Here is a 15,487-nt window from a genome sequence, read left to right as displayed (position 1 = left end):
CTGAGTGATCTTGTCCAGTTGGAACAGGTGTCTCAGCAGAGGGACTTTGGTGATTATCATCTGTATTAGTCAGGTTTCTCCAGAAAAACAGAACCAACAGGATATCCATCCATCCATCCATCCATCCATCCATCCATCCATCCATCTATTATAAGGTAATGGCTCACATGATTATGGAGGCTGAGAAGTCCTACCATCTGCCATCTGCAAGCTGAAGACCCAGGAAAGCCAGTGGTATAGTACTAAGTGCTGGGATCCAGAGAGCTGATAGTGTAGACTTTAGTTGAAGTCTGAAGGCTTGAGCACCAGCAGTGCTGAGGGCAGGAGAAGATGGACGTCCCAGCTCAGGCAGAATGTGAATTCCCTTTCTTCCTCCCTTTTTTTCCCCCTCCTTTCTATTCTGCCATGGCTCTCAAGTGATGGGATAATGCCTATCCACTTTGGGGAGGGCATTTGCCAATTCAAATGCCTTTTGGAAACAACCTCACAGACACACCCAGAAATTATGTTTAACCAGCTATCTGGCTCAGTTAAGCTGACATATAATTAACCACCTCATCATCCATATTCATTTTGTTTTAAGTCTACCTGCCAGACGTGACTTGTCCTGTGTCTTGACTCTAGGGAGAGAAGACAGTGAATTGAATGCAATTTGAGTGTTTGTTCAGTTCTGGTGATGGAGGTTTTTCAGTGTAAATTAACAAATTGGTGTTCTATTGTTTGCTCGTCTCTAATACATTTTAGCTTGTCTGGGTCCATCTTTGAGGACCTGATCACCTCTGTGCACTGGCTAAATACAATCTCTAAGACTTGAATGTGAAAGACCAAATCCTGGAAAATGAAGCTAAATTAATTGGTCTCCAGTGGGAGTCAGGCATTATTAGAAGCACTGGGACTACAGTAGTGACCCAGACATGGAAGGCCCTTACTCTTAGTCCTGCTGCACATTCTAGTAGGGTTTACAGCCAATAAACACTAAGTAACCAAGGTAATTTCAGCCTCAGTCCAGTGTTCTGGTAAGATAAAATGAAGGAGAGTAATTGTAGGGCTATTTTAGGAAGAAGGTGGTTTAGGTGACATGTGAACAGAGACTTAAGTGACAGAAGGGGCCAGCTGATGGGGCGTCTGGGTGGCTCAGTCGGTTAGGTGTCCGACTCTTGATTTCGGCTCAGGTCGTGATTTCTCTGTGGGATCAAGCCCTGCATCGGGCTGAATGCTGACAGCATGGAGCCTGCTTGGACCCTGTCTCTCCTTTCTGTGCCCCTTCCCTGCTCACACAAGCATGCGTTCTCTCACCCAAAATAAATAAATAAACTTAAAAAAAAAAAAAAAAAAAAGGAAGGGGCCAGCCGAGCCAAGGTGGTGGTGTGGGAAGAGGAGACACACAGGGCAGAGAACATTACAGAGGGAGGAAGCTGCGGGTTCCAAAGTCACAAGCATAAGGAAGCTTGGCATGTTTGAGGAGCAGGAAAAGGACCAGTGGGATTGGAGTGTCATGGAATGAGTGGGGGCAGGTGGGTGAGGTGTGTGGGAATAAGAACAGATCATTAGCCTGGAAGGTTATGATGGGAAGTTTGGAGTTTAGAAATGGGTAACCATTATTTAATTTTAAGCAAAGGAATTTAATTCATACGCTTGGTGCTGGGGATACATCAGTGAATAAAACAGATAAAAACCCTTGCCCTCCTGTTGCTTACAGACTGATTTGTGTTTCAAAAAGATCTCTCTGCTGCTACATGGGGGAGGGGTTGTAGGGGAGCAAGAATGGAGGCAGGGAGATGGGTTCGTGGCTCCCATGGTAGTTCAGGGGCAAGGTGACTTGGATTTGGGGAGTCATGGTGGAGATGGGGAGGAGTAGATGGGTTGTGGATCTGTTCTGGAGGTAGACCCAACAGGACTTCCGGCACATTGGAGGCAGAGAGACTTTGTGCATGACGTGGCAAGTTTTAGGGACCCATTGAATGTCCATATGGAAATGCCAAGAAGGCAATTTGATACGAAGCTGGAACTCGGGGACGTTTTAAGTCCTAGTGTGCAGATGAAGCAGCCATGTAGAGAGATGCTATCTTATGAGGCCCTGACCTGTTGCAGTCGGGCCCTTCTCCAGGTGATACTGGAGTTACACTTCAGTTTCCAAGTCCTCACAAATCTGGGAGGAGTTGGAGAAGGAGAAACAAGCAGAGCTGTTTCTGTTCTGGTCATTCCTGGCAATCCTAGCTTGTCTGGGGGGGTGGGGGGGCGAGGTCCAGGGGGCATGGGTCTCACCTTTGCAGACACAGCATGATACAGCACTGTGGGGCTTACACAGGGCACCATTTTCTACTGTCTTTGGGAAGGGAGATTTTGTAAACATAGGGCATATGTTAGAAAAAATAAATGAAGACTTAGGACATCGCTTTTTCTTTCCTTTTTTTTTTTTTTTTTTTTTTAATCTTTTTCTTAATTCTTTGGAAGAGAGAGAGACAGAGAGCTGGGAAGGGGCAGAAAGAGATAAAGACACAGAATCCAAAGCAGGCTCCAGGCTCTGAGCTGTCAGCACAGAGCCTAATGTGGGGCTCAAACCCACAAACTATGAGAGCCAAAGTCAGATGTCTAACTGACAGAGCCACCCAGGCACCCTGGGACATCACTTTTTCAAAGTGTCTCTTTGCTCTGGAAACATGTTATTGTATGCTTTTAGGGCGTGCACTTGCCACCCTATTGTCTTTGCTACTGCAGCTGAGCCTCCCTGAGGGCAGGCCTGGGGCACAGTATGTCCTAGGCACACAGAAACGAGTTTCTTGCTTTGAATTGACAGTAATGGAGTGTCCGTGATAGAGTGGGGGTGTAACCTTGTTAAAGTAAACATATCATTTTGCTACATTGTTCCGAAGTGACAAATTAGGGAACATTACTGGCTGTACACAGGGTTTGCTTTTCTAAGACTTCATAGAATTCTCTAATACCCTCTGTTTTCTCATAACTTTTCAGTAGCATGAATATTGCATTAAGTTTTGATGAAATGCTTTTCTGTATTATTCAAAGAAAGCACTTCTAATACGATAGTTTACCCATCTGCTTAAGAATTCTGAAAGTTAAATGGGCTTTTCTTACTTGTACGCATTAAAACACACATACTCACACACACTTTTTTTGGTTATAAAAATAATGTAAGGCCTTTGTGGAAAATACAAAGAGGAAGCAAACATAATCCCACTCTAGAGAATAGCACAGCGTTAATATTCCAGTATTATTTTATATGTATCTTATACACAGCAGGAATCATGCTGTATATTTATTTTGTACCCTTTCTTTTTTGCATGATATTAAACTGTAAATTTTTGTTTTATTATTTTTTAAATGTTTATTTATATTGAGAGAGAGAGAGAGAACCAGGGTGAGTGTGGGAGGGGCAGAGAGAGAGGGAGAGAGAATCCCAAGCAGGCTCTGCACTGCCAGCACAGAGCCTGACAGGGGGCTTGATCCCACCTGCTGTGAGATCATGACCTGAGCTGAAATCAATAGTCAGATGCTTAACCAACTGAGCCATCCAGGTGCCCCTTTTTCCCTTAGTTTTAGAAGCTCTCTGTGAACTTCTTCCTGGTTGTGTAATAACGTATAAAACCTTGGAAAATACTTGGTGTATCTTACTAGGAAGATATCTTTGTAAGTACATTGTTGCCATTTTTCTTATTTCGTTGATTAATTTAAATAGCTAGAGTTACTGGATCAAAGGTTATGAACATTGTGAATATATTTTGATGGATCGTGTTCCAGAAAGATGTATCAGGAAGGGTCAGCTATGCCTTTTTAATTTTGAAATGCTATTTTAGTATTATAAATTTAATACATTTGCTTTTTAATTGATGAAAATGGCATGACTTTTTAATTTTAAATAGACTTTATTAGAGGAAGTTTAAGTTCACAGCAAAATTGAGCAGAAAACACAGAGTTCCCAGATGTTCCCCTTCCCCAGGGTCCCCCATTATCAATATCCATGCCATAGTGTTGCATTATCATGGTATGACTTTTATTTTTCATTTCTTTGCTTACTAGAAAGACTGAACCTTTTAAAAATGGTGTGAATTATTTTTAGCACCTCTTTTGTGGGTTGCTCTTCATTTCATGTGCTTGGTGATGTCTTGATTGAGAGACAGCTCAGAGGAAATAGGATTGGTTATAGCCTTTGTCATTTGTACAGCATCTGATGCAGTGTTTCTTCCAGGAGTGCTCTGTGGACCTTGAACATCCACTTTCCTGGGCCCATTCCCTAGCTTTGACTCTCCGGGGGTGGGGCCCAGGGATTTGTGTATTTAACAAGCCACCTGGGGATTCTTATGCACCCTAAAGACGTTTAAGAACCCCTGGTCTTAAACCTTTTTATAAACAAAGGTTTGAAGCATTACATAGAAAAATGGCCTACTCCTTTCTATAAACTCTAACAAATAAGTGTTACTTCCTATTGAAAGAGAGAACACCAGCGCCTTTTCATCAGTGGGAGAGTGTCAGAACCAGATTAGTCAGATCTGAAGGTTTCTTACAAGAATGTGTTCAGATGACTAACATTTTGTCATTCACAGGTATTGTAGCTGGTTTGCATTCTTCTTAACAGAGCGGGTTCATTCAGAAAAAGCTGGAAACTATAGCAGAGAACAGATAGGTCTAGTACTTCCAAATTCCCTTCAGTGAAACATTCTTTTTACTGTCACTGTCACTCCGTCTATAGTGGCTCCAACCAGGTTTCCGATGAGGAAAACGCAAAATCCTCAGATTTGCTAATTTCTCATTTTTACCAGGAAGTTTGAAAAATCCTTGAAAAATGTATGTAAGTGCAGTTGCCTGCATACTTGAAAAAGAATAGTTGAGAAAAGGCAGCACAAAAACAATTTATGTACATGTCTGTACACAAGCCTGTATGTTATGCTGTGCTCACTGCAAACGTGGCTACCGTCTGTCACCGTGCAGTGCTATTACAGCATCATTGACTGTGTCCTTTTCTTCCTGTGACTTTTTCCATGACTGGAACCCTATACCTCCCATTCCCCTTCCCCTCGTTTTGCCCATCCTCCTGTCCCCTTCCACCGCGGCAGCCATCAGTTTGTTCTTTATTTATGGGTCTGTTTCTGCTTTTTGTTTGTTCATTTGTTTTGTTTTTCCACTGTAAAGGCTCAGTGAGAAGGAAGGCAGACAGCTATCTGCAAGCCAGGGAAAGGGCTCCCCTAGAACGTGACCGTGTTGGCACCCTGGTCCCGCACTTCCCAGCCTTAGAACTTCGAGAAATAGATGTTTGTTGTTTATAAGCTGCTCAGTCTGTGGCATTTTGTTCTTTTAGCCCCATCTGACTAAGACAGGACACTTAGGAGATCTGGGTGCAACATAAAATTTCTTTCTTGAACTTACGTTTTTAAAAGCCGGTAGATGAATCAGAGGCAAGGATGGTTAACTTTTATGACTTGAATTAGTTGCCCACAAGACAAAGTAGAAGAGAGAGAAACATCAGCACCAAATAAAAAGAGAGAGAAACCGTGAGGGAAAAGATGGAAGACTCAGTGGGGACACAGATCTAGGGCACCCAGCATGTGAATAATTGGAGTTCCAGAAGGAGACAAAGAAACAGATGGAGAACAAACAGTAGCTACATAGAAGAATCATCTGAGACTACAGATTGAAAAATTCACTGAGTTCCAGGTAGAATTGAATTTTTTTTGAAGTCCACAATTAGGTACATTCTGATAAAATTGAACTCCGAAGTAGAAGAATAAAATCTTACAAGCTTCTAGGCATAAGGAGCCGAGAAACTTACAGAGGAAGAGGTACCAGACTTCCCATCAGCCTCGAAGTTCGCTGGGAGGAAGGGCCTTGAGGTTAAGAATTCCATACCCTTTCAATTGATCCCCAGCCTTTGGGGTGAGGGAAGGAGGGTTGTCAACATGGCAGGGATTCAGAGAGTCTTTTATCCAAGCGCCTGATCTGAGGAAAGTGTTAGGGAGTCTACACAGAGACCCTAAGATAGGGGGAAAGGAAAAGGAAGAAGGCAGAGGTCATCAATGATCCTTAAAAAAAGACCTATGTTATTTCATGTAAGTAGAGGTTGAGGAATGCTTGAGACTGGGTAACAGAAGTACTGAAAAAAGGAGAAAAGATTATTGAAATAAAAGAGACATTTTACAGGCAAAAATTTTAGTTCCAGCCCAGTTAGAGGTACCACGTTATTTTAGCAAAGCATAACTGGGATGAGGGAAGGGCAAGAGGGGAGGAAAGTAAAATCCTTCCTGATAAACCACCCGCATTGGAGGGCGAAGGAGGGTGAGCTTGAGGTGTGCTGAGTGTTTCATACCAAGGAGGGGGGAGCTGTGCAGGAACAGAGCCTGGAGTAGACGTGTGTGGTTATGGACATGGGGAAGGGAAGGGAGCCATTCATAGAATAGCGATGTCCAGGAACATTCCCCAGTCAACAAGGGGAGGGAGGACATTGGATGGTAACCTGGTTAAACCCATCAAAACAAGGAAAAGGAGCAAGGAAACAGCAACCAGAAGCAGCATAAATTGTAAATATAAAGTGAGATGAAAGGTCAAATGAAAACACAAAGCATTGTAGTGTCATGACTGAGAGCACAGTCTGTGAAGCCAGAGTTCCTAGTTCAGATCCCAGCTCAGTCACTTATTAACTGGCTTTGGACAAGCTACTTAATATCTCAGAGATTTCACCTCCTGTGAAATGGGGATAATAATAGTATCCACTTCGGAGGGTGTTGTGAGGATAAACGGGTTAATGTAGCTACAACACTCAGAACAGTGCATGCTGTGCTAGACCAAGCAAGTATTTGCTTTATTATTTATAAAGTATGGTCACAGTGTTAATATTAGGTAAGATGAAACAACGTTAAAAGCATTAAATCAGGGGCGCTTGGGTCGCTCAGTTGGTTAAGCGTCCGACTTCTGCTCAAGTCGTGATCTCATGGTTCGTGAGTTTGAGACCCACGTTGGGCTCTGTGCTGACAGCTCAGAGCCTGGAGCCTGCTTCAGATTCTGTGTCTTCTGCTCTCTCTGCCCCTCCCCCACTCATGTTCTGTCTGCCTGTCTGTCTCTCTTTCAAAAATAAACATTTTAAAAAAGGCACTAAGGGGCGCCTGGGTGGCGCAGTCGGTTAAGCGTCCGACTTCAGCCAGGTCACGGTCTCGCGGTCCGTGAGTTAGAGCCCCGCGTCAGGCTCTGGGCTGATGGCTCAGAGCCTGGAGCCTGTTTCCGATTCTGTGTCTCCCTCTCTCTCTGCCCCTCCCCCGTTCATGCTCTGTCTCTCTCTGTCCCAAAAATAAATAAACGTGGAAAAAAAAATTTTTTTTTTAAATAAAAATTAAAAAAGGCACTAAATCAGAAGCACTAAATTATTGTGTAATGGTTTAGGTCACTTGTATCACAAATCTGTATGTGTCAAATAAAATGGTGGCTAAATAAAATGAAAAGTGTTAAAAATGTAAGGAGAACTTGATGAAAATATTTTACAATGGAGGAATTCATAAAACCTCTTTCCCAGATGGAGCAATCTGCTAGACAAAAATAAATAAGATCTAGAGAAAATGAATACTGGAATCAGCAAACTCAATCTAACAGACGATATTGAACCTTTTGTTCCTTGAATAGTTTTTTTGCATGGAACATTTAGTAAACATGTGCTGCAAAGCATACCCCAATACATTCAAAAAATTAAGTATATTCCAGACCATATTTTTGATACCAAGCCAATAAAGTAGAAATAAATAATGAAAATGATGGGGCGCTTGCCTGGCTCAGTTGATAGAGCGTGCAACTCTTGATCTTAGGGTTGTGAGTTCAAGCCCCACATTGGGTGTAGAGATTACTTAGAAGTAAAATCTTAAAAAAGTAAATAAATAAACAAATAAAAATGACCAAAACACTTAACTGCTTGAAAATGAGGAAACACAACTCTAAGTAATCCTTTAGATACCTAAATATCAAAAGATCAAAGAGGAACACAAAATGGAAATTAAAACTAATAAGGAAAGCACTTCACACTCATTCTATGGACACAGCAGATACTGTTCTAAAAAAAAAGTCTTTGTTATTAAGGAACTTAGTACTCCTATTTTAAAATTACTAAAAGAAAGAGTAAAACCAAAAGAAAAGCAAGAAAAATTAAAAAATACTTAAGCTGGCATTAAACAAATGAGAAATTTTAAATGGTTGAAAAGGAGGTAAGGAATCAAGAGCTTTTTCTTTGCAAAGGGGAGAGGAGGTGGTGTGGTGAGGGGAGTGTGAGGGACAGAATGAAGGTGGAGGAAGGGAGGGCAGAAAGGAAGCCATGTGCGAAAGAATAAGGAAATATTCCAAAGGAACATTGGTCTCTTGCGACCTAGGACTCCGGTTCTCCTGTCTGTCTGTCTGTCTTTCTGACTGTCGCGCTTCAACTCATCTTCTTTGCAGAGTGGTTACAGGGAGGGTGGGTTTTGGGCCCAGGCTGCTCGGTCAGTCCTGACTGGTCACTTGCCGTCCGTGTGACTTTGGGTGCATCATTTCATCCTGAAACACGGGGGACCCCAAGAGTGTGGATTTGGTACATGCTCAGTAAACACCAGGGGTGTCCTCACCATCCCCACCGTTCCTTAGACTTGCCAGGATGGCTGCTCCGCCAGGCCATGCTGTGTTGGGGCACCTGCTCTCACTGAATGCCTTTCCACGGACCCCGTTCTGCTATTCCAGCAGAAGTGCTGTCATCAGATAAGTACCCTAAGAGGATCAACATTTGCTGTCTTGGCTCTGTGCTAGACATTGTAGGTGCTTTTTGCGCACCGTGTCACGAAACATTTACTGTGCCCTTAAGAGTACAGTCACTTAACAGATGTAAGTTTCCTTAACAGAGAAGGAAAAGGAAGCTCAGAGGACTTGACACATTTGCCCAGGGTCATTCAGCTAGAGGAACTGAATTTGGACGTGTTTGTCTGACACCCCCTGCCCAGCCCTGTCCTTGCTTGGTGTTGATTTATTATTTCCTGATCGATTTAGGGAGTCTTCGCCTAGAGCAATGACTATCAAAAAACAGCCTGGAGTGGTGGAAAGAGCTTTGAACTGTAAGAGCAAGAGTCCAGGGACCTAGTCCGAGCTTTGCCCTTTCTTGCAGCGTGGGGGGCCAGGGAGGTGGTGAGGGGCTCTGTCAAGTCATGTGGCATCCAAGTCTCAGTGTTTTTTTTTTTCTTTTTTCTTTTTTTTAATTTTTTTTCAACGTTTTATTTATTTTTGGGACAGAGAGAGACAGAGCATGAACGGGGGAGGGGCAGAGAGAGAGGGAGACACAGAATCGGAAACAGGCTCCAGGCTCTGAGCCATCAGCCCAGAGCCCGACGCGGGGCTCGAACTCACGGACTGCGAGATCGTGACCTGGCTGAAGTCGGATGCTTAACCGACTGCGCCACCCAGGCGCCCCCAAGTCTCAGTGTTTTTACTGGCAGATGAAGGGACTGTGTGTGTGTGTGTGTGTGTGTGTGTGTGTGAGAGAGAGAGAGAGAGAGAGATCTCTGAGGTCTCTCTAAGCACATGTAAGTACTTTCTGTACACGTGTATATATCAGGTGGCTGTCAAAAAGGAGCTCTTAGGAATGGAATTAAATGTTCTTATTTTTATCAAAAGTATAAAATGCTTTTGTGCCAGCATGTAAATTCTCAGAAGACCCTCTTAGTGGTTTTTTTGTGTTGCCCAGGTACTCCAGGAGCAGATCCGGGCTCGGGACAACATCAGCTATGGAACTAATTCTGCCTTAAAGACTCTGGAGATGCGTCAGCTCTCCGGTTTGGGAGACCTTCGGGGGAGAGTGGCAAGGTAGGTGGTCAAGTGTTTGGGACTGTACTCATCGAAAGCTGTTTTTCATCAACTCCATTTTACAAAGTATATATTCACAAAGTCCCAAAGCAAATTCTTTGCGTTCTTCTAAGACATTCCCTCCTTTGCCCATAAAAATCAAGGGTAGATGTTCCACCTGATTATGAGCATGCCACGATTTCTTATCTTGGAGTTGTGTTTGTGAAAGGAAATGATGGGAGGGCTCGGCTGACCTGTGTAATTTGGCCGGGTAATAATTATGTTTACTGTCTCCAGTAATACAAAGTTGAGACTTACATTTTGTATGTCTCTTTTAAAAATGTCATTTCCCTTGTAATTTATTTTTTTATTATCTTCTGAAAATTTTTGTCTGTGATAGATTGGAAATTTAGAGAAGATCTTTGACCTCAGGTAGTACGAAAGGTGCTGTTCCGGCCCCTTTCTACTGAAGGAGTGCTCTGTGCACCAGCACCATTGGAGTCACCCCAGAACTTGTTGGAAATGCATGATCTTTAAAATATTTATGGGCCTCTTCTGCCCTCTGCTGCTGTTAAGAGTCAAGCACAAGTCTACAAGGGGAGCTGTGGAGCCAATAAACAATTCAAATCAGGCTGAGGTGAAAATGAGGGTGGTCTGTAAAGGGTGAGATGGAAGATAGAACAGGAACACAGGATCCAAGACCTCTTTGGAGCAAAGGAGAGTAGTGTTGGGGGATCTGTGCAAGACAACACACAAAGGACCTTAGATGCTGGGCATGTGTGTTTCGGTCTGCTGGGTGAACATCAGTCTTACAGCAGATGGCCCTATAGAATGAATGGAGGCCTAGTTGCCACTCTTGTGTAGTTATCTCTTCTCATTTGGGTCAGCGCCAGTCTCCTTAGCATGCCCTTTAGAGATGAACCCCCCACTGACCTCCTTATCTCTCTCGACCTTTGCACTGTACCTTTCGTCAGTAATCAGCTACTTGTTAGTCCCTGAATGGGTCATGCTCTCCCATCTCTGTGCCTTTGCACGTGCTTCTACACCCACCATGCCTTTCCCCCTTCTTTTCTAACTTCTAATCAGACTTTCAAGTTCAGCTCAAATGTCACCTCCTCCAGGAAGTCTTCTCTGATACCCTACTCTCCTGAGCTCTCCAAGCATTCTGTTGTATTGAGTCTCTCTACTGTTTTCAGAGTACATTTTTATTTTTGTAACCTACATGCATAGAACAGTCTCTGGAGAGCAGTAGATTCTCAATACATATTTGTTTGGATGAATTAATGATCTAGAAAAATTACTGTAATAGGACTGAAAAAACTTGACGTCTTTTTGTGGAGATTGGCTTAACAGAAAGCCCACTCTGTGAGACCTCCCAGAAGAGTGAGAAGTTAGAAGGGCTTCAGAGCTACAGGGCAGAATAGGGACTTGTGGAAAATTTTGAGGATCTGCCTATGCACTTTAGTTGCAGATGAAGATTATGTGAGGCCAGCTATGTACGAGGCTTAGCACAGGGCATGGCATGGAGTGAACACAGAGCAAGTGGGAGCGTTTGTGAATCTCAAGGGCAGCGGCAGTGACATTATCCTCATGAAACTGTTCTAATGACCAAATGGAGAAATGACTTGGAACTATTTTCAGGAATTTTACATTTTTCCTGTGCAGTTTCACATTCAGTTCTTTATGCAGTACGTTCCTTCCCTATAGCAAATACGTTTGCAGTGAAACAATCACAAACGTTTGTTGTGAGCACCACCTATTTTTGCTTTGTTTTGTGGTTCTACTCGTCTTTCCCCTGGAATGCTAATAAGACTTTGTTGGAATAAACTTGTGTGGAAAAAAAAATCTTTGGCAAAGTTTTGGCTTTCTTGTATTGAATTGTATGAACGTGCTAAGTGATGGTCTTAAATTACTAGGCTGCTACATTATTTCAGGTTTTATTTTATAGTGTTTATGGATCCACCAGTGATGCCCTTGGTAGGAAGCTGGCCCTGATGCTCCCCCTTGTGCTTCCCTGTGGAGGTGGGGGGCACCCTCACCCCACTAAAAGTGGCATGCTCTGAACAGACTTTCTTAGAGAATTTCCCATTTCTCCCTAAAGCAGAGCTCAGGGAGGCCAGCTTTCCTCTTCCTCCTGGAACAGTGGGTCCGTTATTTGGCCTGTCTTCTTCATTTTTCCCAGTGCTCAGCGGCCACTTCCATTCCTCCTTGAGGTCTGTTTTCATGGTGCCAGAGTTTTAAAGGAGAAATAGCTATATACTGATGCAGGTGTGCAAGTTCCCTCCAGGTAAGCAAGTCCAGGTGCAAAGGAAGAAAATGAATAAATTAGACATCATCAGCTTAAAAAATCTTTGGCTCTTTTAAATAATGCTGTTATGAACATTCACAGACAAATTTCTGTGTGGCCATATGTTTTCATTTCTCTTGGATATATATATATATATATATATATATATATATATATATATATACATACCTAGGAGTATAATTGTTGAGTAATGTGGTACTCTATATCTAACCTTTTGAGGAACAGAACAGCCAGACTGTTTTCCAAAGCGATTGCACCATTTACAATGCCACCGACACTGCGCAAGGGCTCTGATCTCTCCACGTCCTCACCAACACTTACCTTTTTGATAGAGCCAACCTAATGGGTATGAAGTAACATCTTGTTTTTGATTTGCATTTCCCTAGTGACTAATGGTGCTGAGCACCCTTCAGTGGGCTTATTGGTCATTTGTAGATCTTTGGAGAGCTGTTTATGCAGATCCTTTGCCAATTTTTCATCTGGATTAATAGTCTTTTTATTATTGAGTTGCAGAAGATCTTTATGTATTCTAGATTCAATTCACTACCAGATACCTGATTTGAAAAAGCTTTCCCCCGTTCTAAGGGTTTTCTTTTCATTTGACTGGGTCCAATTGGTTCTTTTAAAAAATGATTACTGTCTCTTTGTTGATATTCTCTATTTGATGACACATTACCATTATACCTTCCTTTTTTTTTTACAGTTTTTATTTATTTATTTTGAGAGAGAGAGGCAGAGAGAATCCCAAGCATATCCGTGCTGTCAGCCCATAGCCCTGTGCGGGGCTCCAAGTCACAAACCATGAGATCATGACCTGAGCCGAAATCAAGAGTGAGAAGATCAATCACCTGAGCCACCCAGGCACCCCATACCTTCCTTTACTTTTTTAAATCATTTTTTCTCTATTTCTTTGGTCATCCAGTGTTTATAATGGCTGCCTTGAAGTCTGTGTCTTTTAAATCTGACTTCTTTCTCTCTCACTGCCAGTTTCTTTTGCCTGCTTTTTTTCTGTGTTTAGTTCATATTTTCTGGTGTCTTTGCTGGATACTGGATACTGACAGCTCCTTCCCTCTGTTTGCTTTGGTTGGTTGTTTGTTCAGTGACTTGGCCGGATTGTTTTAGAGATGTCTCTTTCTCCGGCAGTATGAAGCATCTAGCGCACAGGTGCCTGGTGATGTCAGTGATCTTAGCAAGACTCTCTCTTTTCCCTGATCTTTTTAAAAATTTTTTTGAGAGAGAGAGTGAGAGTGAGTGCGCTCACTTGCCAGGGAGGGACAGAGGAAAAGAGGGAGAAAGGAGGCTCCACACCCAGCAGAACCTCACGAGGGGCTCGATCTCACAACTGTGAGACCATGACCTGAGCTGAAATCAAGCGTGGAATGCTTAACCGACTGCACCACCTGGGGGCCCCTCTTTCCTTGATCTTTTATTAAGCCGTCTGCCTCTACAGGTATCACATCCAGATCTTCATCGCCATTAATTTCTGGCAGATTGCTGTACAGGGATTGTTTCTGACAATACCCTGGGACATAAATTGCTCTGGAGTCTGATTCAGTTAAATTATTGCCAGCCCTTAAAGGCTTAATTATGTATATATACAAGAATTATTATATGTATAGGTAATTATAACATGGAACATGAACAACTTAATGTTTTAAATGTCACTGCCTTTCTGGGAGCCTGGGTGTTAAGCAACCGACTCTTGATCTTGGCTCAGGTCATAATCTCGCGGTTCATGAGATCGAGCCCCCACCTCAAGCTCTGTGCTGACAGTGTAGAGCTTGCTTGGGATTTTCTCTCTGTCTCTCTCTCTCTCTCTGTCTCTCTCTCTGTCTCTCTCTCTCTCTCCCGCTCTCTCCCTCTCCCTCCCTCCCTCTCTCTCTCTCCCTCTCTGCCTCTTCCCCTTCTCATGCTCTCTTTCTCAATATAAACAAATAAACACTAACAAAATTTGTTTTTAAGATTCATTTTTGAGAGAGAGAGACAGAGACAGAGACAGCATGACCAGGGGGGAGGAGGAGGAGCAGGAAGGGAGGGAGACATGGAATCTGAAGCAGGCTCCAGGCTCTGAACTATCAGCACAGAGCCCGACTCGGGGCTTGAACTCACAGATCGTGACCTGAGCCAAAGTCGAACACTTAATCAACTGAGCCACCCAGGTGCCTCTAGGTAAATATTTTTTAAAAATAATAAAAAAAAATGTCACTGCCTTTGGTGTGCTATGCCACCATGTCACAAACTGTAAGAGATGTTTACTTTAAGCATGTTGCCTGGTCAGGTCTGTGGCTAGACCTTTGGTACTCTGTTAATGAACTTCTGACCACCTCTTCGCCACTGATCTGATAACCAGATGAAAAGTTATTGTGCCACACAATGGCTACAACCAAGAACTGCACCTGGGAGATAACAGTTATCCAAAGACCTGAAAAGGGAAATTTTGAAACGACTACATTATTGGTTCATTTATAACATAACAGGATAAAATAGGGCAACTTGTCAGATTGATTGCAAATTCTCGTTTAACTAAAGCTGTTGAGCCATGCACACAGCTATATTTAGAACTCTGAGGCTGTCTTTTATGAGTGTTTTTTTTGAAAAGACAGGAACAGTGTCGTTGATTCAATATTAGCTGAGGTAGCAATATAGCTTCCCCCTTTTTTCTTATTTATTTATTTAGAAATAATTTGCAGGGTGCCTGGGTTTCTCAGTAGGTTAATCTGACTCGATTTTGGTTCTGGTCATGATCTCACAGTTCATGAGATCAAGTCCTGTGTGGGGCTCTGTGCCAAAAGTGCAAAGTCTGCTTGGGATTTTCTCTGTCCCTCTCTCTCTGCCCCTCCCCGCTCTCAAAATAAACAAACAAACAAACAATTTGAAACTTACAGAAAGTTTGCACGATTCACCAAGTGTTAACATTTCGTTCCATTTACTCTATTCTTTCTTTTTTTTTTAATGTTTTTATTTATTTTTGAGAGATAGAGAGACAGAGCATGAGGTGGGGAGGGACAGAGACAGAGAGGGAGATACAGAATCCAAAGCAGGCTTCAAGCTCTGAGCTGTCAGCACAGAGCCCAACATGCGGCCTGAACCCGTGAACCAGCGAGATCATGACCTGAGCCAAAGTTGGGCACTTAATCAACTGAGCCACCCAGGTGTCCCAGTTCTGTTCTTTCATATGTAATATTCTTATACAGCATTTGAGAATAAGGATAACTTTGTTTTTAACATAAGAAAACCAGAGTTGATTTCTTTGTGTATGTTTTCTGATGGCAGGCTTTGGTATCTTACCTTGCAGCCCTCCCTGCCCTTCCCACCTGCTTTGTCCCCTTACTTATAAAGGTACGAAGATGAAGTGTGTGGTATTAAACAGTCAGAAACATTATGAAATAT

At 42.8% G+C, this 15,487-nt stretch overlaps 1 protein-coding gene across 2 annotated transcripts in view; it reads left to right on the top strand.

Annotated features, from left to right (window-relative positions):
* The window catches only part of FAM81A (family with sequence similarity 81 member A), a 79,147-nt gene that overhangs the window by 34,092 nt on the left and 29,568 nt on the right, over positions 1-15,487 (top strand). For both annotated transcript variants that reach the window (XM_043555305.1, XM_043555304.1), the window contains exon 4: positions 9,692-9,810. In XM_043555305.1, coding sequence (XP_043411240.1) covers positions 9,692-9,810 — 119 coding nt within the window. The remainder of the gene's footprint in view (positions 1-9,691; positions 9,811-15,487) is intronic.

This window comes from Prionailurus bengalensis, chromosome B3, assembly GCF_016509475.1.
Source record: "Prionailurus bengalensis isolate Pbe53 chromosome B3, Fcat_Pben_1.1_paternal_pri, whole genome shotgun sequence".
Classification (NCBI taxonomy): Eukaryota; Metazoa; Chordata; class Mammalia; order Carnivora; family Felidae; genus Prionailurus; species Prionailurus bengalensis.
The sequence above is the reverse complement of the archived record's forward strand: the minus strand, read 5'-3'. Positions and strand labels throughout refer to the sequence as shown.